General features: G+C 39.9%; 1 protein-coding gene across 1 annotated transcript in view; it reads left to right on the forward strand.

Moving 5' to 3' along the window:
- Positions 1 to 18,779, forward strand: part of LOC146705415 (netrin receptor DCC-like) — a 30,018-nt gene extending 11,239 nt beyond the window's left edge. Inside the window, exons 3-5 of the mRNA XM_085461000.1 lie at positions 2,446 to 2,733; positions 13,529 to 13,679; positions 18,223 to 18,779. Coding sequence (XP_085317126.1) covers positions 2,446 to 2,733; positions 13,529 to 13,679; positions 18,223 to 18,406 — 623 coding nt within the window. The 3' untranslated portion in view covers positions 18,407 to 18,779. The remainder of the gene's footprint in view (positions 1 to 2,445; positions 2,734 to 13,528; positions 13,680 to 18,222) is intronic.
- Positions 18,780 to 25,334: the final 6,555 nt, after the last annotated feature.

Raw genomic sequence — 25,334 nt, forward strand, 5'->3', positions numbered from 1 at the left:
GCTTAAAATTCATGTCACCCTTGACCAGTGTACTAGCTCACACCTGTACTGGTAACCAAGCACAGCTGCTCCACTGGTCCCAACATCGACGGGATAAATAAAGACAAATTTTCCTACTTAATTTATGAAACAGAAAAAAAGAGCTAATTTGAATGCTGGATATTAGTCCACTCTTAGTGAGGGTTTTGTAAACGGCTTTGTGGTGTAAATATAGCTTAAATATATCAGAGTTTACATCATAAAGACACTATAAATCCAGGTGGATGTACACCTCTGCTCAGGCAGCATGTGGTTGTTGAGACCTGCCTTGCTTGTTTATTTTGTCACAGTGCATGGATGACCAAACCTCTTCCCCTCTGAGATTTATGTAGGTGTCTAATCTTATCATAATCACAATATTTCCTACCTTTTGCCTCGAATACTGACTTCCCTTGGAGACTTGTTGACATGGAACCAGCAGAGATGTTGCACACAAGTACTAAAGTGGATGAATAAAGTGGAATATGTCAGGAATACAATATTCACAGCTGTGTCTTTGAAGAGGAGAAAAAAACGAGCCCACGCGAAGACCTGAATGAACTGTATGTCAAAAAGCTCAGATTCTCATTTAATCAATTAATCCGCATTACATTCTCAGAGAGAATAGAGAGGAAAACAACACTGCTCTTCACTGAATTCCTGACATTCCTGCACCTTCTTCTTAATCTACTCAGAGCTCCCTGCAGCCATGTTGAAATTAAAACACAACTGCACTAGAGCTTCAGATAATAAAATGCCCTGCAAGAGCCGAGCGAGGCCGGCAGTCAGAACATTCCTGTGTTTCTGTTGCTACAGGCTGTTTATTGTTGAAGGGAATCTGATCAGACGGGAAACTGTGTGGGTCCTGAACACAGCAGGCCCTACGTTGGTTGGCCGCGCTGTCCCTGTCTCTCAGTCTCTTGTCTGACTTTCATCTGTCCTCCCGCTGGTCCCAGTCTAACTCTCTCTGGAGTTTTTCACATTTTCACCCGCTGAGTTTCGCTGCTTCTTCTGCTCCATCTTTGTCTTTATTATTTTCTCCCTGTTGACCTGAGAAACCTTTGCTGTCAGCTCCCTTCTTCTTCACCTCTGCTGCTTGTGTCTTTTGTTTCTCACGCAGAGGCTGTGGGTATTAACGGTAATGTTTTCATGTCGCATTTAGACTACACAGGCTTTTCATCTGGTTACTTTGACAATGTAGGTGATTAAAAACCACAAACTGACCAAACAAGACCTGCTTGATTCAGTTTGATTGAACTTTATAGAACACTAATTAACGACAACCAGGAGCTCAGGATGCTTTATATTGAAAGCAAAGTACAATACTAGAGAGAGAGACACAGGCAATAGTGGGAAGGACGAACTCCTGTTGAACAGGAAGAACGACGTTAATGACATGCAGTGGTGGTGCTGGAGCGACAGTCACTCATTGGAAGTTAACTACTTAATCTCTACTTCCAGCCACAGTGGTTCTTTGCTATCTTTACACTGTTTCCAATCATAGTCTTGAAACCACACTGCACATTCTTAATAATCAAAGTACAAATGTAACATAATAGAAGTGGCCATCCCTATACTTCTAGATTATCTGAACTTAAGCATGTACCATAGGATGAAACTTTGCACTGCAGCATAATCCATAAAGGTGACCTGGGTTGCTGCAACTGCTTTTTAATTTCTTTATGCTGACTCGGTGCCAAATGACCTAGAGCGGCTTGCTATTTATATTCTCTCCCACAAAGACAGCATTAAAAGTATTGGACTGCACTGTTTGCAAATGATAGTTTTTAGGCATATTTAATAACTCATTTAAGCATTTATATATTTTTTTCCTGTGTGACTATGACATCCTCATCGATTTATTTGTGGTCTCTGTATTCTAGCCAGTTAGTGGTGCTTTGTGTCTTGTGCTTTCTGGCTTGCTTGTTAGTTATTTCTGTGGAGATCCTCTCCGGTCCAGCAGTTGAATGTCTGAAGACCACCATGTTTGATTGCAGCTGGTGGAGTAGTTCTTCTACTGATCTGGAGAGCTGCTAGGAGTTGGATAGGCACTCTAACCAGAGTACTGGTTCATCGTCAGTAGTCCAAGGTCACTGAAGCAGCAAAAACTAAAATCCAAGATGATGGAAGTTAGATACATTATACGAAAGAACAAAGTGATTTATTGCAGTGTACACAGTTCAGGGGAGCTTTTCCCCTTGTAGTATCTGCTTACACAGTTCTGATTTGAAGTGTACAAAACCTGAAGCTGCTGATTATTTTCTCTATCTTTTGTTTTCTTCTGGGTGAGCCTAAGAGATAATTCCATGCAGAGAAAACTGAATACTCTCACACACAGTTTTCAACAAAACCCATTGTGTGTATATATTTACACTAAATGACTTGTTGTCAATACTTTTCTTACTCACAAAACTCATTTCCCAACAGGTCCACTCAAAGTGGTCGTCCCCACTGAGTCCGTCTCATCGTACCTCGGCGATACTGCCCTGCTCCGCTGCGAGGTTTCAGGTGACCCAACACCTGTCATCCGCTGGCAGAAGAACCGAGAGGACTTGCCACTGACCTTTGAACCTGACTCCCGTCTCGCTGTGCTGCCATCAGGTTCGCTGCAGGTCAGCCGAGTCCAGCCCCCGGACTCGGCTACATACCGCTGTCTGGCTGATAACCCCAGCAGCACCAGGACGGGGACGGACGCAGAGCTCCGTGTGCTCCCAGGTAACTGATGGAACAATGATGCCCTCCAAACACATGATTTTAGATCTATTGATCGACTGGCTCACTGATAACTGTTCATTGGCTTAAAGAACTTTTGAGACTAAGTTGATTTCATTTATCTTGTTGCGTTGCAATATTTTGGCATAATGTGTTGATTGTAAACATGTATAATACATGATGCATATTTCAAATGTTTGTATTATCACAGTTAAGTGGACTGGTTTAGATTTCCAGTCCTTTTATGGTTAGGTGCTGCACCAGCAGTTTTTACTTAGCGGTGAGTTATACTTTTCCTACAGTCATCACTCTGTCAGGTAGTAATTCTTGTTCATTTCCTCCCAGTCCTGGATGTCTCATTTTAAAATGAAATGTGATGTAATGAATATATGTGAATTTAATAACACGTCTCCGGGCTGAGAGGGAGCAGCTTCTCCGCGGTCTGCAGGGAGTCTGTCAGCCGCTGATGGTCCGTACACTCCACATCATCCAATTATACGAGTCCATACGCCGTCCACTTCATCACTCAGATTACAGCTCGTGTTAGCTCACGCTCTCCGCAGTTAAACACCACTTTGAGTCGAACTGGTGAAGTGTTCCCGCGTTCGTTCCCAGCGGGGGCTCCGTGCAGCCGAAGCGTCGACCTTCAGAGGGATAATCACATGTACTTTGCATTTCAAAGTACATGTATTGACTCTCAGCTAAACTGCTCTTTCATAAACGCACACAGTGACACAGAAAGCCACATTCACAACTCAACTTTTAAGAATTACACAAATATGAATAAAAACTTACAATAGCTTTGTCAGAACAGACAAAACTTATAAGTACAAAACAAATAAAATATAACTGAAATGAAGTTATAAAGACGGAAAAATGCCAAATGTGATCATTTGATTACGAATTATATAGTAGTCTGTAATGAAGATTTTATTACCAATCAACTGAGCCCATCCTCATTACCAGGACATCAAATGCTGGTGTTTTGCTGAAGTTGGCTCCACAAGGTCCTTTATCATCATCCCAGGATACATGTGTTACAGCAGGAGTGAGAATTTTCACCGCTCTTGCTTTAGGAATATCATGTTTTCTGATCCATGAGATCCCGCAAGATGTGGATTTCAGAAGTGTCCCAGAAGTGGTTCCTTGCAACACAGATAGTGCTGTATCCATCTCTTAATGCAAACCCATCAAGCTGCATGGAGCAGATAAAGAAACCATGAAGTCAGATACAAGAATGGCATAGAACAGCTATTTAAATTTCAAAATAAAAGACCCCATGCGGACTAAATACTCTGCATCTGACTGAAAGATGTGCAGAGAATGGAAAAACAGCTTCAGAGATGCAGTGTCACAGGTATACTCTTGGGGTAGCATTTTGCATTTTAAGCACAATCTTTCCTTAAAAGGACTCAATTTTGGTGACTGAACAAGAACTGGAAACGTTGCCACTCATGGTGCCTACTTTCTTAAACAGCTTTTGAACCCACTATTAAAATCATTTAAAACTTAATACAACCATCAAAATAATGTTGTAAAAAATTATTAACCAGGTAGTAAAACTAAAAATGACCGTTAATTTGACATTTTTTAATAATTTTTACTACCAAGGTGAATGAGTATACATTTATCTGGATTAAGTAAAAGAAAACAATGTTCAAGTTTCAACAATAAATGTTGTAACATTATTATTATTACTAGTAGTAACGATACCAACAACAACAACAATAACAATAATAATAGCAAAATTCCAAAATATAAATCAGTGCAGGTTTTGTATGGCATACATACTGTATTTCCCGATTGCATTTAATTGCATTTAACCGACTGTTGTTGTAAGCCTGGCGGAGCATTTTTATTTTTGAAGGCTGTGTATCTGCTCTGCAGCATCCTGCAGAGATGTGGCTGTAATGTGCGATTCTCACAGACACTTGACACAGACTCAGCTGCCTGAGTCGAATCTGTTGCCAGATAAATGGACACTCAGTCGGTTCACACATTCAGTTTGAGTGGTGAAAGGGCAGAAAACAGAAAACTGTTGCAACATGTAAGCTGAACGAAATCTGGCTTTTTTAGCCTTTAGTGAAGCAGTTTTCCTTCCATTTCCACATGTTGTGAAATATTTGATAAGACTTGTACTTTTATGAAGCGAAAATCTCGACCTGATTTTGGTGTCAACAGAAACAAAATGAAAAAATTTAGACTTGTTACCTTTGATGTATAAAGTTTGTTGGTTTTAGTCTATTAAAGTTTTGGTTAAGGGTGACATACAGTGTTTCCCCACTGTGTTGCAAAGCCACTGGCTTTGACAAGGTTTTCCCTTTAATCCTTTCATGTTTTTTTTATCCTCTTTTCTCTTTGATGTATATGACGTTTTAATGGGTCACATGATTAAACTTTAATCATTCTAATCCATGAAGATTTGATTAACTTTGCCTTTGTAAAGTTTTTATCAAATGGAGCCATCAGAGAAAATCTGACGTGAAAGGTCAGGGATTATCACGTCTGATTTCTCTGAATGATGCCTCGCTGTGTGTGTGGCCTTACACTGCATTTCTGCTCAGGGCTCAGCTCTACAAGTATGGATGGAGCGTTAAGATAAAATGATGTAATATAACTGGTTTGGTTACCTCATCAAAGTAATGTAACTTATTTCAGAAATGTTACTGTATGTTTGCATGGAATATGGAGGCAAATTACATTGCAAACACCCATAAAAACATGGTGTGTTAGAAGGTATGGATTGAAGTTGTCAGTGGACCTCTTTTGGCTTAGAGCTTGGTAAGATTCACGTTGGCCTTTTTACATGTTTTTTTTAAACTAAATCGAATCAGCATGGATGACCACTCCAAATCAACCAAATCAATTGAGAAGGTAAGAGAAGAGGTCACAACTCTCATAAACAGGTTGTGATCTCTTTGGAACACATTTTTAATTTTTACCTTTCCTTTCTGTTTTGCGCCCTCTGTCTCTAGACACATGGATATATGTTTGATTTTGTAGTCAGTTCCAGTTTTATTTTGTTGGTCACTTTCCTTTGGCACGTTTTTAACCTTTAAACTATACACAACATGCCAACCTGTCATCTTGGTATCCCCCACTGATGAACAGTAAATTTACAGTCAGCAGCTAATTAGCCTAGCTTAGCATGTATTGTCGATCAAAGAATGAAAGTAAGAAACTGTTGTGCTACAGGGGTGCAATGTGCCACAGAGTTTCAAAGACAGGATTATTTAATTGTCCCTCTCTCTGCCAACCTGTTCTAAAGAAAAACTGCAGGTATCTCAGTTATACAGTGAGATTCCCTTTGAAGTCAATGCCATGACCTAACGGTAATTCTGAGACCAGTTCAACGTCCTCACAGATAAAGTAAAAAAGTAAAACAACAAACTTTTGTTATCATATTTAAACAAAACAAGAAACTTTCAGAATTCAGGTATTTGCCACCTTGGGATGAGAACACATTCTATGAACCCCTTCCAACATGATTCTAATATAAAAGTAGGTGGACAAAGCCCACAATAGACTCTTAGGAAAATATATTTTTCAAAATAAAACACCTTCTGCTGGAGAGGTACACTCTAAGATACTGCGATCATATCCTTGATGGCAAGGATTTGTGCCCGTGTACCAGCTTTGAAAGCCTTGCTACAATGTTGCACCTTAACGCAGCACAGAGCACTTAAAAGTTTCATTTGCTGTCTAGTCTCACTGACCACCTACAGTCAATTTAGAATCTTTAACCTAATTAAAATCTTTTAACCTGTCATTTAGGTAATTTAATCAATTAACCTAAATGACAGGTGCCACATGGGAGGAACCTGGAGAAAGCCAACCAGTAAGATTCAAATCCCAAATCTGTGACATGGAAGCACTATTCTCTGCAGCTCTGCGCTGATATAAGAAACAGCATAAATATGCCTTTTGTACTTCTGAGGAACATATGCAAGCTATGAAAGATTAAATAGTTACACATAATTACTAGGGGTGCAACGATACACAAAATTCACGGTTCGGTTCGATACTTTGGTGTCACGGTTCGATATTTTTTTCAATACAAAAAAAATGTTCATGCCTTTTTAATTTGTCATTTATTAAAATTATAAATATATATTTTAACTCAAAAGTACAGTTTTTAAATTTAACCCTAACCCTTGTGCGTGTTTTTTATTTTGACAGCGAATGCGCACCTGCGGACCACTTATGTGCAGCCCTGGTTATTTAGCTCGTCATATTGCAGCCACAGAAATTATTTTGTCCATGAAACCATAAAGCTGCACTTTCTTTTTGCCTTATAGTCTGATTTGTCATAACTTCTCCGTTTTGTGGTAAGCTTTTCTTTGGCTGTCACTTCTTCACCCTGACCTGTCTTATTTGGCTCAGCATAACTAAAATATATATCTGTCTGTGAAGGTTCTCAGTCATCCAGGTCATCGTAGTCAAATATATATCCTGCTGCTTTTACACACGCACTCACATAAGCTCAGCGATTCTCTGCGCGATCAACCTCTCACATGTTTAAGCTTGCTGCGGGAGATTTCACTTGTCATGTTTGCATAGTAAGCTAACGATTGATAAGACGATGTCAGAGGAATTGGTCCTAGTTAAATTTACCCTTTTTAATTTTTCATATTTATTTCCTATCTTATTCATAGCCTTTTCCTTTTTTGTTTTCTTTAGGTCACGAGCAGTTGTCCAAGCATTTCACTACATATCGTACTGTGTATGACTGTGTACGTGACAAATAAAATTTGAATTTGAATTTGAAATTATCATCACTCACAGATCAGTGCTGTCGCTCTCTATACACAGTTCGCACGATTGCAAAGTGAAAGCAAAAAAACAAGCGCAAATTCAAACGCGACTTCAATATGTCACATATTGACAGTGGCTCACCGATGCCAATGACATAATTACCCAGCTACATTTCCGAAAGAATGCAAAAGCATTGACATATATTTTTCCTTCCTACAATAGCCCGACGGGCAGGGCAGAGATAGATTTTGGTAGCCCGACTGAAAAAATCGCTAGCCCCAGGACGTCAGGCTAGCGATATTGCAAGCCCTGTATCTGATTGAGGAATCATGCATCTTTGGAAAAGAGAGTTTATTACAGAGAAATGTCTCTTTCCAAAATAAAAGCTATACTATCCGCTTCTTCTGGGCTATATTCTCAGCAGCATAAGGAGAATCATGTGCTAACAGCTGTCTAAATGACTCGGCTAAAGTTAGTAGCATGCTTGTTGTTTTTGTCTTTGCACTAGGATGATGTCGGCGTAAATGTGCAGTCATATTCGTTGTGTTCCCACTAGTGCTTTCAGGTTAATCTCGTTGAAATGACCTTAACGCCACAACACGGCAAATCTCCGTTAACGAGCTACCGCCGATCGCCCCGTGCATGGGGCTAGACGGCCAACACGTTAACGAGCTAACTGCGCTAACACACTAGTTCCCACCCATGTAATTGAGCATTGCATGGCACATCCAACATACTGTTTTACTTTAGTCCATGACTCGCTTACCTTCAGGGTCATACGTCACATGAAAACCAAAATAATTCCAAACGCCAGATCTGAATGAGGGTGGGGGAGGTGCCCTGCGCTCTTCCTTCTGACTATGCTGTCTGTGTTGAGCGCTCAGTGGATCTGCGCTCGACAGTGCAGCCTAGGCGGAGTAGTCGAACGCAGATTCACTGAGCGCTCAACACAGACAGCATCGTCAGAAGGAAAGTTGATAAAATAAATTACAAATGTTGTATTGTTCGATACATATGCGTACCGAACCGAAAGCACTGTATCGAACGGTTCAATATCGATACGAATATCGTTGCACCCCTAATAATTACCTTGTGGCTCAATATGCAGTTAGCCTTATGGGGTGCATCCATTCAGACTGTACCTCTGTGGTGTTATAGAAATTTAAAACAAATGATCTACACATAAGCATGTTGTCTTTGTGAGGTTTTAATTTGCCTTTGCAAAGGGGTCAAAACAATAATACAGAATGCAACAGCAATTTGCATCACTTTTAAGAAACAACAACAACAACAACAAGTGTAGACGAGCAACATTTTCTAATTACCACTGTCCACAGAATACATTCAGAAAATTCCATATAACATAACTTACAGTAAAGTCCAGTACATCTAGTATTAAAACATTACATAAAGACATAAAGACAAAACATGATAGTATGGATCCTTCCATTGAGCCAGGCCAGCTTTTCAATTTCCCGTGACACGGGACAAAAAATACGTTTCTGAGAGTCGTTTTCAAACTCTGTCTCTCAGACTCCACTGCAGCAAGAAAACACTTGGAAATTCAAGTATGGAAATTTCTTACAGGAAGCCTACCTTAATTTGCTAAACTCAAACTGCTGGTGCTTCATTTTACCTTCAGATGAACCCGAGTTACAAAAGGACAGAAGAACAGAAGGCAGGATCGCAGCGAGCCAAAGATGTCCTCTTACATCCTGCTGTGAGATACACTAAAGCTTAAAAATTAAGCCTTGGAAGTCCTGATGAACAAAAAAAAATCAGCAGGTTAAATCCTATCAGAATCCAGACAGGACCGGGATTAATCCACTTACCTTGGAAATGGGATTTGTTCGGAAACAGTGAACAAAGAAGTGCCTTGATTTTGATCTCTTACCACATTTACTGACCCTAAAAACTTAGCTGTTTAGGGTCAGGGTGTGTTTATATTTATCACTTTAAAGATGAGATTTTCTAGTTTCTGAAACTATGCATATTTTGTTCTTGGCTAAAACACCCTAATCCTAACCATACACTTAAGTGGTTGGTTGGTGATGTGGTGAAGGCTGCAACCTTCGTTATAACTCAGTGCAGAATCACAAGTGGGTAGGAGGAGTACCGAAAGCTACCGACTACACCAAACTGGGAAAATCCACACAGTCCCAGATTTTTCTGGTTTGTGAATTAAAAGTCCACCTTAAATACAAATAAATACATAAAAATAAAAGGATTATATATATTAGATTTACTTTTCTAGCATTTAAAAGAGCAACTCTTAAGTCTGTGATTTATTACCTTTATTAGTTTGGTGCAGCATGAAAACTAAAGAAGAAACAAGGTTGTAAGATGAGAACATGGTAATAACATGATGTGAGAACACGCCTCTTGGCCTGTTGGGTACAAATAATAACTGAGTGTGTTTGTGCAGTGAACTGAGCTGAAGGTCTGGGAAAAGGATGACTTATCTAATAATTAGCTTCGAAAACGCATTAAAGGGACAGTTTATCTTTGTTTCAACATTTCAGAGGAGAACAGCGCTGAATATATTTGTCGTCGTTCCTCAAAGGTGTTGTGTGTCTTTGTCTGCATGCAGTGAATAGCTCGTGACTGCGCGTGTGTCCTCCTTGTTGTGATGCGAGGTGTGCCAGTGTTTCATCTGATTTGCTGACAGCCTCCTTGGGCGACGTGCCTGTGAAAATATTAAAGGATCAACGCTTCTGCTCAGTGATTATCTCCGTGATCCCTCGCTCTTTACTCGCCTCTGCGACCAGCACACACAAAAAGAAAATCTGCTGCGTGGACATTTCTCCCGCTGCTTCTTCTTTTCTTTGCTCGTGTTCACCGCGCGCGGTTTTCTGCTGATGATGCTTGTTTTACGTTTCCGATTCTTGTGGTTTCTTTCTTTTTTTTTTCAAAATCATGAAGTTGCACAGCTTTACATCTTATTTATTATCCATGTGTATACTTTTGAACCTCACAGATGGGATCCTAGTACAGGGAACACTTGCTGAATTAAATATGTAAATATGTAAACGGGTAGACAAACGGGCAGTTTGTTGTGTAACTTAAACTGTTATTGAGGCAGTTTTTGTATCAGCTGAATCTGGGTTCAGTACAGGTCAGTCACCTCAAGGTGCTTCATATTGTAAGGTAAATACCCTGTATTATTCTAAAGAAGCACACAGTGTATAAATTATGTAATTCTGTATGTAAAACTGTATTTTCATAAGTTTTCCGACTCATAAAGACCTCCCTCATGGCTGTTCATGCTACACTAAAGTAAATAAAAAACAAGTGAACAATTAAATTACACAAAGTTCCTGTTTTTCACTAACTACAATAGAAATGTGGGATTCATATTAACATATTCCACTAATAAACAAAGATTTTCAGTTTTAGAACAGGACAGGAGAGTCTGCACAACGAGCTGACGGCATGTTTTCTGTCTTTTTATACATTTCTTACAATTGAAGAGTCATGCTGACAGATGGACAGATTTACTACAGAAGTATTTTTTTTTTAATTTTGACATTAAATGTGTAATTTAACTTCTATACATTGACATAAAGGGCAGTTCCACTGGTTTGGCGCTCTTAAGGTCAAAGTGACATCCCTGCTCTTGGTGGTACTTGGAAGGAAAAGCAGCCTTTTTAACAGGCTGGTTGGGTATTGAGGGCAATGAGAAAAGAAAGGCTGATTTTAGTGAATTTAAAAATATGGTGGTACTTGGTGCCAGGTGAGCACCATCAACCATCTCTGACGAATGTTTCCAGGGCACCTTATTTAGACTTTAAGGCAGTTCTGGAAGTAAGAGGTCTGACCTACAAGCAAAATGTACCAAAGAAAGGGTCTTAATTATTAAATTAATTTAAGCTGTAGATACGGTATAGTTTATAAAGTCAAGCTAGAATGAGCTGTAATCTGCAAAGGGTCACACAAGTTTGAAAAACTTGTGAATCTTAGAATATTCATGCTCTGATCACCTTAATTCACTTTCAGGGGGAAACGGCTCGGCTGTTTCTTATTTCACGACGAGCAGCAGATGTGAAATAACTTCATGCCTATTCAAAGATAAGGAGTAAAAGATGATTACAAAATATTTCACGTTAGAGGTGCATATTGGTGTGTGTCAGTGCCACTGGCGGATGATGGTGATTATGATAATGATGTAACTTCCTGTCTACTAAAGGAAATAGTCTGGTTCTGGGTCTAGTCACTCTGAGTCAGATTTGCTTTCACCCTGAGGGGGTGCCCGAGGATGAACACAAGCCTGACCCAGTATAGATGTCGTGTGTGTACGTGTGTGTACGTGTGTACGTGTGTACGTGCGTGTTCCTTCAGGCCCTTAGGTTTTCTTAGATGAAAGCTTGTGTTGGATATCAGACCACTAAACGCCTTTGCCAGTGGATGAAACACAACGCGACTTCTTCTGGTTTGTCCATCAAAGGAGCACATTCACACTGTTTTCTTGGAGATGCATCTGGGTTTCAAATCAGCTTGGTGGAAAACTGCATGAGCTCATCAAGGTTAGGCCTCAAATAAAGAAATGTCAATGTGGAAGCAGAATTAGGTTATAAACGAGAGATGATTTCTCAAAATGCATTCAATCTTTTTCATCTAAATTGTTTATTTTTTTCCACTGAACTAAATGATCTGCATACAGATGCTTACCTGACAGTTATTTACAAGCTTTTTTCTTTTCTTTTTTTAAATTAAGCCTAGTCTCATAGCATAAACTAAAATATTTTAGGAGACCTTGTATGTTTTAAGGAATCCCTTGCAGGGACTTATCACCCTGGAAAGCAAGAAAAAAAAACAACATAAAAATTCAGATGATTCACGTGTCTTTTAAGAAACCATTTTATTGCACCAGCCTGAGACCTTTTATATTTCCAACCAAGAACCATTTTCCCTTTTCTTGTGTTGTGTTTACAGGTAGGAATACAACCAAAAGAGCTTTTTATTTAAGCTTGTTTTTTGTACCTCTCCATACCGATGCTAGGTGAATTCAACCTTGGAGAAATCCAATAGTTGCTTTCTAATTAGTGTCAGGTCCTCAGCTGAGATGTCATCCAAGGAACTCCTCCCAAGAACAAAGAAAGAAACAAAAGCAGAACCTTTGACTTTAGCTTATGCTTCTTATAGCTTACCTTTACTGACACATTTTTCTCAATAAGTTGGTTACTCATTGGCATGTAAATGATTACTGATTAGCTGTTCACATCTGTCCTCAGAACCAGCTAATCTTGCAGGACCAAGGACAGCAGTCACATCAATCAGCAATCATATAAACATGAAGAACTTTCTAAATAATGCATCTATCATAGTTTAAAAAGCTCCAATGGTTTACATGCTAATACAATTAAAATGAGGGCATTTGTTTCATTGCCAGGGCAGCATGTTGGTTAGCACTGTTGCCTTGCAGCAGGAAGGTCTTGAGTTCAATTCCACCATCAGGCCGGGGTCTTTCTGTGTGGAATTCGCATGTTCTCCCCGTGTTTGTGTGGGTTCTCTCCGGGTACTCTGGCTTCATCCCACAATCCAAAGACATGCAGTTAGTGGGGATAGGTTAATTGGAAACTTTAAATTGCCCATAGGTGCACGGCACACTGGCAACCTGTCAAGGGTCTCTCTCACGCTAAGACAGCTGTGATAGGCTCCAGTCCCCCCACCCTGTGACTCTGAAAAGAAAAGCAGAAGAGAGGGGATAGATTATTTTATTTCCTGCCCACTTATGGAAGCCAATAATTCACACTTTTCTGGTTCAACACAACCACCCATGATCCATCCATGCACAAAATTACTGTAAGGAAATTATTTATCCCGTTTTGTGCAGAATCCTCCTTCACTACCTTTGTGAAAAAATAGAACACAATGAATGCTAAAAATGCTCTTTTGGCTGACTGGTTAACAAGCAGATGATTGCTGTTGTTTTCACACGGCATCCTTATAAAATGACACGTGGCCAAATTGTGTGTGTCTTAGAATGTATTAGACTATGTTTGACCTTTACCCTCTCCTTTTCTCCTTTTCTTTTCTCTTTCAGAACCTGGCGTCAGCAGGAACCTCCAGTTCCTTCAGAGCCCGACCCGAGTAACAGCTCTGCTGGGATCAGATGCGGTGCTTGAGTGTTCAGCCTCTGGTTACCCGACTCCGAGCATCCAGTGGAGGACAGGAGAGGAACTGATTCAGAGCTGGTCTGTCTGCTTTACTGTGTTAATCCATGTTTAAACCACCAACAGCACACATCTTATTTTACCCACACTGATCCCAGTATGGCCCAGTGATTGCTATGCCTTGGTGGTAAATGTTTGAATGATTATGCGTATTCATAGCATTATATTTTTACATTCCTTTGCAGAAAAGAGTTATTACAACATATTAGCGATTCACTAATACACTGAATTACCTTTTTTTAGTATGACCAATAGACAGCTGTAGTAAAACTAAAGTTGTGGACTCTTTATGTAAAAATAAATAACCTGAAACAACCTTTTGTAAACAACCTTTGGTGCAGTCTTCACTGACCCTACTTGCCCAACTTGGCTCCTAGAAATTTCACCAAATAAATTGGAAGAGATAACAGTAAGAACAAGATTTAGAATAAGACTTAATAAGAAGTTTTTATTTATATTCATATTCCATAATTCTTCTTTAACACTGTTTGTCCCCTCTCATTTTCACCCACTCTTTGGCTCATCTCTGTGTGTGTAGTCAGTCCTTGTCTCTGTTTTTGTTTACCTTTGGTCTGTGTCTAGTTTGTAGTGGCATGCCTAGCTCTTACTCAGCACAATTATAGGAACCCATATGAGCAAGCACTTTGGTGACAATGGGGAGGAAAAGCTTTTAAAAGGAAGAAACCTCCAGAATAACCACACTCAGGCCATCTACCACGACTGGTTTGGGTGGGGGGAGGACGACAGGACCAAGACATGCTTTGGAAGTGAGCCAGAGATTAATGATGACTAATCATTAAATGCAGAGTGGTGTATAGACAATAGAACAGGCTTTTATTGACATTGTACAACAAAAATTTGGGTGTTCCACACAAACGGTGCAGGAATAAATATAAATATTAGGACAGCAAGAATAAATAACAGACAAGGAGAGTACATACAAGCAAGTGGAATATATACAAAACAGGAAGAAGGCACATAATATAAAAGGCACATTAGAGGACACGTCGCAAAGTGCTTGAAAGTAGTGCAAAGGGTTTTGTCTGAGTAGAGTCTGTGTGCGAGTGGTCTGAGTGATGAGGGTTGCTCAGACCATGGCTCATGGCTTGGTGGGGTTTGTTTGTTTGCTGTCCTGGCCAAGAGGATGAAGCTGTTTGTGAGTCTGATCGTGTAGGACCTGGTCCAGAGGGCATTGGGTCATTCAGGTGGGGGGGGGGGGGGGGTGCAATTGGTCGCCTGTGATGGTCTTGATTTTTCTGAGACAGGAGGATCTGACAACGGCATCCAGGGATGGCAGTCAATGATTTTTTTGGCAGTATTAATTACCCTCTGAACAGCCTTCCTTTAGCGTACCTGCGTACCAAACACCCAGGCAGTAGGAGAGCTTACTGTCCACTGAGGAGAGGTAGAATTTCTGGAGCAGCTTGCCATGCATTCATGTGTGGCTGGCAGTTTGCAGATGGAGATGGAAACTGAACTCGAACAGCTTATATTGCTGGAGCTTCAGAAAACTAAAATGCACAATCACAGAAACTGCAGACTAACACAGACATGAGGCGAAACAAAAGTGGAACAGAGGAACAATGAGGACGTAAATACAGATGAGAGGATAGGAAACGGGTGGAGACACAGCTGCAACAAATCCAACTAATGAAAGAGGGGAAGCAAAACTGAACAAACACACATGGGATGAGGAACTGTCAAAATAAAACAGGAAGTGACATGCACACTGAGACAGACATGAGCTCTACATTAGGACAGCGAATAATCAGACATGGAAGCACATGACAGAAAGAAGAGACAAAACACAGACTGGACACGAAAAAGGGAACAGGCATGAAAGCAAGCAATAACCAAAAGCTAAAACTCAGAGGCTCTTAAAAACTGAACATAACCATCTCTTTATTCCAGAGGATAAGAAAAGTCCAAACATACTCAAAAACCATGACACAGCTTCTCGGGCAGGTTAGGTACTGCTGGGCCTTCTTTATTAGGGTGATGATGTTGTGGCTCCAGGTGAGGTGTATGGAGAACATATAGTGAATGAAAAAGGTGAGTGAAGATGCCCCCAGTAGTTTAGAGCTATTACCGCATAACTAAGGGAGGATTCAGAGTCACCTGGGTCATATAGCCCTAACAATATGCTTTATCAAAAAGGAAAGTTTTAAGCCTTATCTTAAAAGTAGAGATGGTGACTTTTCCCCAAATCCAAACAGGAAGCTTGTTTCACAGAAGAGAAACATGAAAGTTAAAGGATCTGCCTCCCATAGTATTTTTAAATACTATAGGAACCACAAACAAGCCCAGTCTGTTGGGGTTTTATAGGTAGTAAGATAAGATAAGATAAGATAAGATAGAACTTTATTAATCCCTCGGGTGGGTTCCTCTGGGAAATTCGATTTCCAAAAAAAGCACAGCAACGACCGAAGTTACAGTTACAGAATTGTTATATATATATAAATATATACACACACACACACACACACACACACACACACACACACACACACACACATATATAAATACAGAAACAAATATAAATAAAATATATAAAGGGGATAAATAGAATAAATGGAATAAAAAATAAAAATACAAGTGAATTGCACATTTCAAGTATTGAGTCTATTGCACTGTTGACTATTTACAAAAAGTATTGCACAAGGTATTGCACAGTGAGGTGAAGAGGCACTACAGCTTAGTTGTTCCCCCCTCCTTTGTCCTCCTGTTTCCCCTCCCTCTCCCCTCCAGAGAGGAGTTAAACAGTTTGATGGCGTGTGGGACAAAGGAGTTTTTAAGTCTGTTAGTTCTTGTCTTGGGGAGAAGCAACCTGTCACTGAACAGACTCTTCTGGTTGTTTATGGCCGTGTGCAGAGGATGCCCAGCATTGTCCATAATGTCCATCAGTTTCTTTAATGTCCTTTTCTCTGCCACTGTCACCAGAGTGTCCAGCTTCATGCCGACCACAGAGCTAGCCTTCCTGATCAGTTTCTCCAGCCTGGATGAGTCCTTCTTTGCTGTGCTGCTCCCCCAGCACACCACAGCATAGAAAAGTACTCCAGCAACATCCGACTGGTAAAACATCCTCAGGAGCTTCCTGCAGATGTTGAAAGACCTCAGCCTCCTGAGGAAGTACAGTCGGCTTTGGGCTTTTTTATACAGGTGCTCTGTGTTGCATGACCAGTCCAGTTTATTGTCCACCCACAGCCCGAGGTACTTGTACTTGTTGACCACCTCCACCTCCTCCCCCTCTATCTGAACCGGCAGTGGACCTTCTCTGGACCTCCCGAAGTCCACAACCAGTTCCTTAGTCTTTGAGGTGTTGAGTTGCAGGTGGCTTGTGTGACTCCATGCGACAAAGTTCCTCACCAGACTTCTGTACTCCTCTTCCTGATCATCCCAGATACACCCCATGATGGCCGTGTCATCTGCAAACTTCTGAATATGGCATAATTCAGAGTTGTAGCAGAAGTCAGAGGTGTACAGGGAAGTACAGTGTAGTATGAAATCTTAAAGATAGGATGGAGCCTGATTATTTAAGAACTTGGATGTGATGAAAAGGATATAAATGATTTATATCTTAGTTTTGTAATGTTTGGTTATCATCATTTGTGGTCCCCATCATGTTTCTCTTTCTCGCTGTCTCTGTGGTTGTCTGGTCCTGTTAGTTTTATCAGGTGACTCTTGTGTCCTCTCTCAGTCATGTCTCTGTGTTTATGCTTTTGCTACATAGAGTTTGCATGTTTTGAGTCTGGGTCTCTGTCTATAAGCTTATGTTCCCTGTCTAATTTTGTCTCATGTCCCATGTGTATTTTGTTTTGCTGTTTGTAGATTCTGTTCACCTGTGTTCTCCAGGTGTTTCCAATCTGTTCTTACCTCATGTGTGTATTTAAGTCTTCCATCTTCTTTTGTTCATAGTCATGTTGTTGTCATACTTCTCCTTGCGTGTGATCTGTATTATCAGTATTGGAAACTAGTAAGTTTTTGATTTGTGTCAGAGTTTTGGTAATTTTGTATCTCCCTCATTAAAATCCAGCAATAAAACTGTTTTATGTTCAGTCCTGTGTTCTGCAATTGGGTCCACAGTTTGCCAGCCACACACTGACTCATGGCAGAAAGTGTGTGGCCAGTCTTCTCTGACCTCCAACCTTAACAAATCATTTTTAAAAAATTGTTACTCAATATGTATTTTTGCTTTTATGGACCATTATCTGTAAACTGTAGAGATGGTTGTGTTGGAAAATCCCAGTAGATTATTGGTTTTTGAAATATTCAGACCAGGCTGTCTGGCATAATGAACCATGCCAAGTTCAAAGTCACTTAAATCCCCTTCCTTCCCATTTCCAATGCTCTGTTTGTACTTTATCACATTGTCTTGACCATGTCTGCATGCCTAAATGCACTGAGCTGCAGCAATGGGTCAGATAGTTGCGTAGATCAGTTGCATGGGCAACAAGTATATATAGAAATAACTTATTATTAAGGTAACAAAGCTAGGCTGATCGTTCCTCTATGCAAGTAACAAAGAAGCAATAATGAAATGCAAAAACTCTTTCCTCCCTTTTAGGAACAAGAAGTACTCTCTACTGGCGGGCAGCAACTTGATCATCAGAAGCGTCACTGACGACGACTCTGGCAGTTACAGCTGTACAGCCTCCAACAAGAACCACAACATCACTGCATACGCTGAGCTCAGTGTACTAGGTGAGGAAATAGAATTATTATATGACCCTTTCCCACCAGGCGCATGACAATACTTACTTGGTCAAGTATCAACTTACGTCCTAACTTGGATAGAAAAACAAGAACACACAAAGGTTTCTGTGTAAAATTAAAGAGCAAAACTGTGTCACTTACCAATGCTCCTTAGGTAAAAAAGGAAAAAAATAACAAGAGTTGTTCCACCTCTGTGGAAATTTAAAAAATAAAAATAAAAATGAATAAGCAAACAGAATAGGGCGAAAACAGTTGGCATTGCTACATTGACAGATAACCTCCAGAATCAAATGCAGTGTTGTTGTTTTTCTGAGCTGACTGTTTGCTTCAGGAGGTTTTCATAAATAAAATATATTTGTATTTATTGTCTTACTGCTCCTCAGCAGCTCGTACATTCAAACTGAAGTTGCTCAAGGATTCTGTTGATTGTTTGGTTTGAAGCAATTATTTTCAAAATTTCTTTTTTCCTGAAATTCATTTCATATCAGTGCTAGCAGTTTTTCCTGTGAAGCGATTGTGTAGAGGTAATTATGAACATCCTGTAACTCAGCAGCTGTGGCAAACCGTTCCCCCCAAAGTTTACAGACAAAATCTTTAAAAGGCTAAATGATAAACTAATATTGGTAAATATTGGTAAATATGAAAATCACCATTTGAATGTCTAGAGACTTCTGTAGTTTTTATTTAATTTATTTTTAAATTCATCGTGTATTCAGATATCCCCTGAAAAAGTTCAGGTTCAACAAGATTAAATTAGTTGTAAAAACAGATGAAACTGAGAATATGTAACAGAAGAGTTCTGAATAATGACTCTTCACTGACAGAGAAATAGCTGACCTAACTATCGGTATGCTAGAAAAGCTTTCTGGTGAAATATACAGATAAAACACTCTCTGTGTGGAGAGTAAGCAGCATTTAGCAGAAAAAGCCGTTTAATAATGTTCTTATGTGATGATGTACAAATTAGCCACGTACTTTTATTGGTTAACTACGCGGAGCTGTAAATGTCATGTTAAAAGCATACAAGTCTGCTGATAGCTACAATGTGCACAGGTCATTCAGGTAAAGCGAGAGCTACAAATAAACTGAGTTAATTTTTAATCCATGATCTAACTGAGGAATCACACCTGTGGTAAAAATTGGTTTCCCCTCATTATAAATATCAATCCCCACTAACAAAACAAAAGAAAAACTATAGACTGTGGAAAGAAGAATTGAGGTATCCACTCTGAAGTGTGGATTTTGAGAATTACACCTCTGCTAAATATTTAAATAAAAGGTCTTTCAGTTGCCAGAATCACTCCTAATGTTATAATCAAGGCTCCAGACCATCTGTTTCAGGAGAGAAGCTGGTTCTTTAGGGCTGGTAGTGTCACTTTGAAACCAAGCAGAAACCTTCCTGTATTCCAGATCAGAAAACAAACTTCTAGAAGTCTAAAACAAAATGTTCTCATCATTAATTGTGCCCTGAGTTTCTGGTTTTGTGTGTAATTCTGTCACAAAACCAGAAACTAATTGTTTGTGTTAAGGTCTTAGGATCACAAAACTATTTCCCAAGATAAAACTTTTATATAATTTGGGATAAATAATGTTCTAAATTGTTATTTTCCTCTAATTACAGTAAAATGACTTTGTAGCATCTTTCAAAACTTTGTTGTTTGCTTCACAGATGTAGGCTTACCCTAAAATTATACGGATATATTCACATCAAGCTTTGCGAAAGCTAAACTTCCCCCAGGCTTCGTACGAGACTGAAAGCAATCTATATTTGTAGTTGAATCCCATCAGGCTGCTGCTGTGCTTTAAAGTCAGCACAATCTGTAGGGAAGTTTATCGTGCATGAAGTCTCTCAGCATCACCTCAGGAACAGCGCTGGACTGCAGGGTGAAATTTGTCCTGCGGTGACCAGAGCCAGAATTAGGTCAGTGGTCAAATGACGCCCACTGGGCTGAAAATACTTTTTTCCCCACATAAACACACATTCAAAAAAAAAAAAAAAAAAAAAAGCTGTCAGTGCCAGTAACAGTGAACTCATTTGTGTCACGAGCAGTTAAACATGACTGTTACAGCAATTTGTTTTTGCACCACTTGTGTTCGTGAGGAGTCAGCGAGAAGTCAGTGCCTCAGGCAGAGGAAGTGTTCGGGGGGATTTGCATGTGCGGCTTACTTAAATTAGCTTTCAGTCCTGTTTTAAAGTGCTCACCTGGACCAGGGTAAGGGAACTCAGAGCTATTTTTCCTATAGACTACTATACAATGAGCAATTCTTTGCAACCAGAGAAGTCTTCCCCTGCTGGTCAAGAATGCAGGTTTAAGGCCCATTTATATTGTCTTCACTTTTCAGACGTAACAGCTACATCAGTCTTTTCTGCTTTCTGTAGTTTGAGGAAAGGATAAATGTGAAATATTCTTTAAGTGGATTCAAGTTGCAGAAACTTTATCCCAGATGACCGTATATTCTTTTTGCACAACTTAATTGGCATTCTCATTTAGTTAAATGGCAGGGCTTTGTTTTTACAGAACTAAAGTTAGGAAGTGACAGACAGAAAAGTTTTCTTGCCACATGAAGACATTAGGTCTTCTTCAGACTAGCTGATGAACAGGTGTTTCTTTTAATGCTGTCAGTACCACAAGATTTTTCCGTACAATTAGAATCCGTGATAGCACCTCTAATGAAACACAAGCTAGTCTTATTTTTCTACAGCAGAGAAAGCTGAAATCAAACAGAAGCAGCTGTTGTTTGTTGGACTCAGGAGAAAATCTGCAAATTAACCTTCGGGTATTTTCAGTCTCCTTCCAGCTGGGCCTCTCTGCTCGTCTCTGTCCTTTCATGTCTTTGTCTCGGTGTCCCCTCTGAGTCTTTCTCTGTGCTCGCACCACATTCATATTCTGTTTACACTCCACTCTCAACGGCCACCGCCGGCAAACATCACATGATGTTTACAATAAACAGAAGAAGAGTCTGCGTCTTCAGTGTGTCACGCCTCAAATCTGATCATAAAGTGCCATGTTCTGACATGTAAACACGAGTCGTACATTTCCAAAGTGTGTATTTGTTCCTGAAATGTACCATAACACACAATGGTCCCAGAGACTGTGTTGGTTTGTGTTGACAGAGAATTTCAGGAGGAGCCTTCATATGTAAAGGAGAGAACCTTTTAAAAAAAGCTCTTGAATCTTTGTTTTCTTCTGCTTATGCAGCTCAGAGTTACAGAGAAATGGGTGAAAAAAAGTGTCCACATGTGTCTTTCCTCTTATAGATCTGAAATAGCAATAAGCTGGATGAGCTGGCAGTGAATGGAAGGCTCTGCTCTTTTATTCTCTAATAGCTAATGTGCAGTCACTAATGTATATTGATCCACTATTCCTGAAAACAAACATTTTTTTTACATAAATCTCTAAAGGCAAAGGTTAAAAAGGGATAATTTGGGGTTGAGAAGAGACGTCCCCTGATTCCCCAAAAAGAGAAGCATTTAACAAACAATAAAAGCGCACCTTTCTGCTCATTTCAGCTCCAGCTTTATTTTATTTTTGGATTTTACTAGAACAGCTGTGTATAATGCAGTTTAAAATAATGCTTATTTGTCTTTTAGTTCTATTTAATTCGATTAAATTGAATTCTATTTATATAGTACGAAATCACAGTTGCCTCAAATTGGTGTATAATTTAAAAGAAAGAAACCCCCAGCAATCAGCCAACTATCTGTGAGCAAGCACATTGTGACAGTAGGAAAGAAAACCTTTTAACAGGAACACACAGGCTCAGGGAGCGGCAGCTATCTGCCACAACTGGATGAGGATGATGGGAGTTGGACAAAAAATCATGTTCTGAACTGTTTTAGCCCCCCCACCAAGTTTTTTTTTCCTGAGCAATTGCCACACAACACACAAGTGTAAAGCAAGTGGGTGGGGCAACTCATGGATGTAAGGCCAAGATAAGTAGGGATGGGTATCATTTAGGTTTTATCCGATACCGGTGCCAAATCGGTACTTTTGAAACGGTGCCGGTGCTCAAACGGTGCTCAAACCGGTGCTTAAAGAATGGAGAACACAAAATTGGTCCAAAAACCTCTCATGTTCAGCTGTTTTTTGTAAAAATATAACAATGTTAGCCTTTTCTGCAGCTATGGGGCATATATGGTATCACTCTTGGCTGGAAGCAGTGCTTAAACAATGGAAAAAACACAAACTTTGTCCAAAAACCTCTCATGTTTAACTGTTTTCCACTTTTTCTTTGGTCATTTTAGCCTTTTTAGCCAGGGTGAAGGGAGTATCTGCCATCAAACAAGAGGACAGCCGCATGTAGCTATGATGATGTTTGCTAGTTCACCTTACATGCATTAATGTAATAACGTGGTTAGCCTACTCAACGTAAATTAGCTACTCACGCAGAGAAGAACGGCTGCTGCTGCCACCATCATCCGTCATCATTTCTGCTACACTGGCAGGGCTAGGGGCCAGGACTCTCCTCTTCGTGTTTTTGGGGGATGTTGCATAACAGGCAACACACCCGCAGTAGATGTGCTCGGTGTGAGGTCTCGCAGCAAGCTATCAAATACGGCGCATTTCTGGGCTTTTAAAAAAAACGCTATGCGTCGCCAGGTGTTTCATCGGATTTGAGGTGTTACCTCCTTTGACAGTATCACAGTATCAGCTTAAAGCACTTGTTGCAGGCTGCTGAGTTTGCATATTTTGCTATGAAGTACAGCCAGACTTTTGACCGCTTCGCCTTGGACATTTTTAATCTGTAGCTCTGCTCTAACAGAACGTACGTACCTGGCCCCGCCTACTATCCTCGGAAACGTAAAATGATTGGCTAGAATCTAAAGTGTATCACAGCTCAGGAAAAAAAAGCACCGAAATAAAGCACCGAAATGTGCGCTGCTTTTCGGTCTGGTTACTACCGTTTATGTCAGAACCGGTGCCATCATGGCACCGGACACCGGTACCCATCCCTAAAGATAAGTGTATACGCAATAACCTCTGCTATACAGAGCCAGGAATATAGAAAACTGTGAAGCTTGGCATTGAAAGCTTGTACTTGTACATACACTAACATTTTAACATGTTTTGTATTGCAACAGTAAAATAATTAAAAACATATTAGACTCCCTTTAAGTCACAATAGTGGCTGCCGTCTGCCCGTCCTTTACCATGGAGTCCTTTGTACAGCTACGGTACTTTCTTGAAAATTTATTTAACTGCACTCTAATCCCTGTGCAATTAAATGTCTGAGTGGGCTAGGGTTGAATGAAAGAAAATGTTCAGCTAAGGCCGCCAGATGAAGAAATCCAATTCAGACAGATTTGAAATCAAAAGCAAACTTTAATCAAAGTTACTTGCATGCACACCAGAAAATAGCTGGATAATCAGCAATAAATCCAACATAAGATGATGAAACAGAAGAACAGCAACTTAAAACAAAAAAAGGGATACATGGAAACACTGTAAATGAGGTGATAACTCAAGTAGGTGAATAACAAAGGATAAATGCTAAAAGAAAAAGCATGACATGAACTGTACCAGAGCCTGCAGGAGGTGGGTGGGATTGATGGGGGGCATATAAAGCCCCCCACATGACTGTCACACTAGAGACGTTTCATCTACAATAAATGAATATAAATCAGTCGGTAACGGCTCCACACCTGTAAGGCCAAACAGCCTGGGGCTCTGTGAATAAGCATCACTTGGGGAGTTTTGAAATAGAATTAAAATCCTTGTCCCCATCATAATGTCAGTGAGCAGAAGCCCCATTGCAGTAACTCAATTAATGATGATGTCAGCACAATGATGGAGCCTACGGCTATTATTACAAAGAACAATTATAAACAGACACATAAAAAATACTGAAAGTCAAAGCAACCATTTTAATAACTTTAAATGAGAACTACAATTACTCTACACATAATGGGCTCAGGACAATCTTCTCAGGACAACAATTATCACACCTTTGAACAAATAATTGAGCTGAACCTTTCTCCAGAGTGAACTTTGTGTCTTCTCTCTATAATGGCAGATTTTCTTTCCGCAAAGCAGTGTCAGTAACCACATGCAAGTCTTTACAGAGGGAAGAAACAAAGCATTAAGCAGATGTAAGAAGAAGGGGGAGAATAAGGAAAAAGAATTCAACTTTGTGGAGTAAAGCTGGTGCATTTCTGATGGAGGTGAAGCCTTTCTACACTTTGTGCATTTTAATCCATCTCTCCATCATTTCCCCTCTTTAAATGTTTTTTTGATTCCTTATTTCAGAGCTGAAGGCGACATGGTATTAAACTGAAGTTTCTCTTATCATGACGAGCCTCGAGCTATCTGTAAATCCACTCTCAATTTATTCATTCATCCCTCCTGTGTCTGCCTTTTATCTCCGTTTGCTTCATCTGCAAATTAAATATATTTGATAACGTGAGCAGTTTACCTACACGCTCCATTTACACACTTTCTCTGCATATTTATGGACAAACTAACATGCAGATACATACATACACCGGAAACATTCCTCTGAGATTTCTATACGAAATGTCGTCATCACACAGTTTCTACAGATTTGTTGGTATCGCATCCATAATGACAATCTTCCATTCCACCAAATCCCGAACGTTCTTCATTGGACCAAGAGGAACAACTGAACAGGTCTACCTAAGAGTGTGAGTGTTCTGAGGTCCTCGTGACTCACAGAAATATGGAAATGATTACAATCAAATTTCATAAATGCTTCACATTAAAGGTCTTCGAGCAGCTGAGCAGGAATGTTATCTCGCTCTTGTTGGAGGCTTTTAATGTGAAACGTCTTCAGGAGATCCTAATTTGCCTTGAACTCTTATAAAGTGGCAGGAAAGTAAAAGTAAAGAGAAAAATGTGCTTCAAAAAGAAACTGAGGTGGCGTCATATTTAACGTTTGTTTTTTATTTTTATACACATATTCAGTCTCTTCATAACCTGCATTTAAATTTTTTGCATGGTGCCA

This window comes from Copadichromis virginalis, linkage group LG7, assembly GCF_057382275.1.
Source record: "Copadichromis virginalis isolate Kocher_CV1m ecotype Utaka linkage group LG7, C_Virginalis_male_GT1.1, whole genome shotgun sequence".
Taxonomy (NCBI): domain Eukaryota; kingdom Metazoa; phylum Chordata; class Actinopteri; order Cichliformes; family Cichlidae; genus Copadichromis; species Copadichromis virginalis.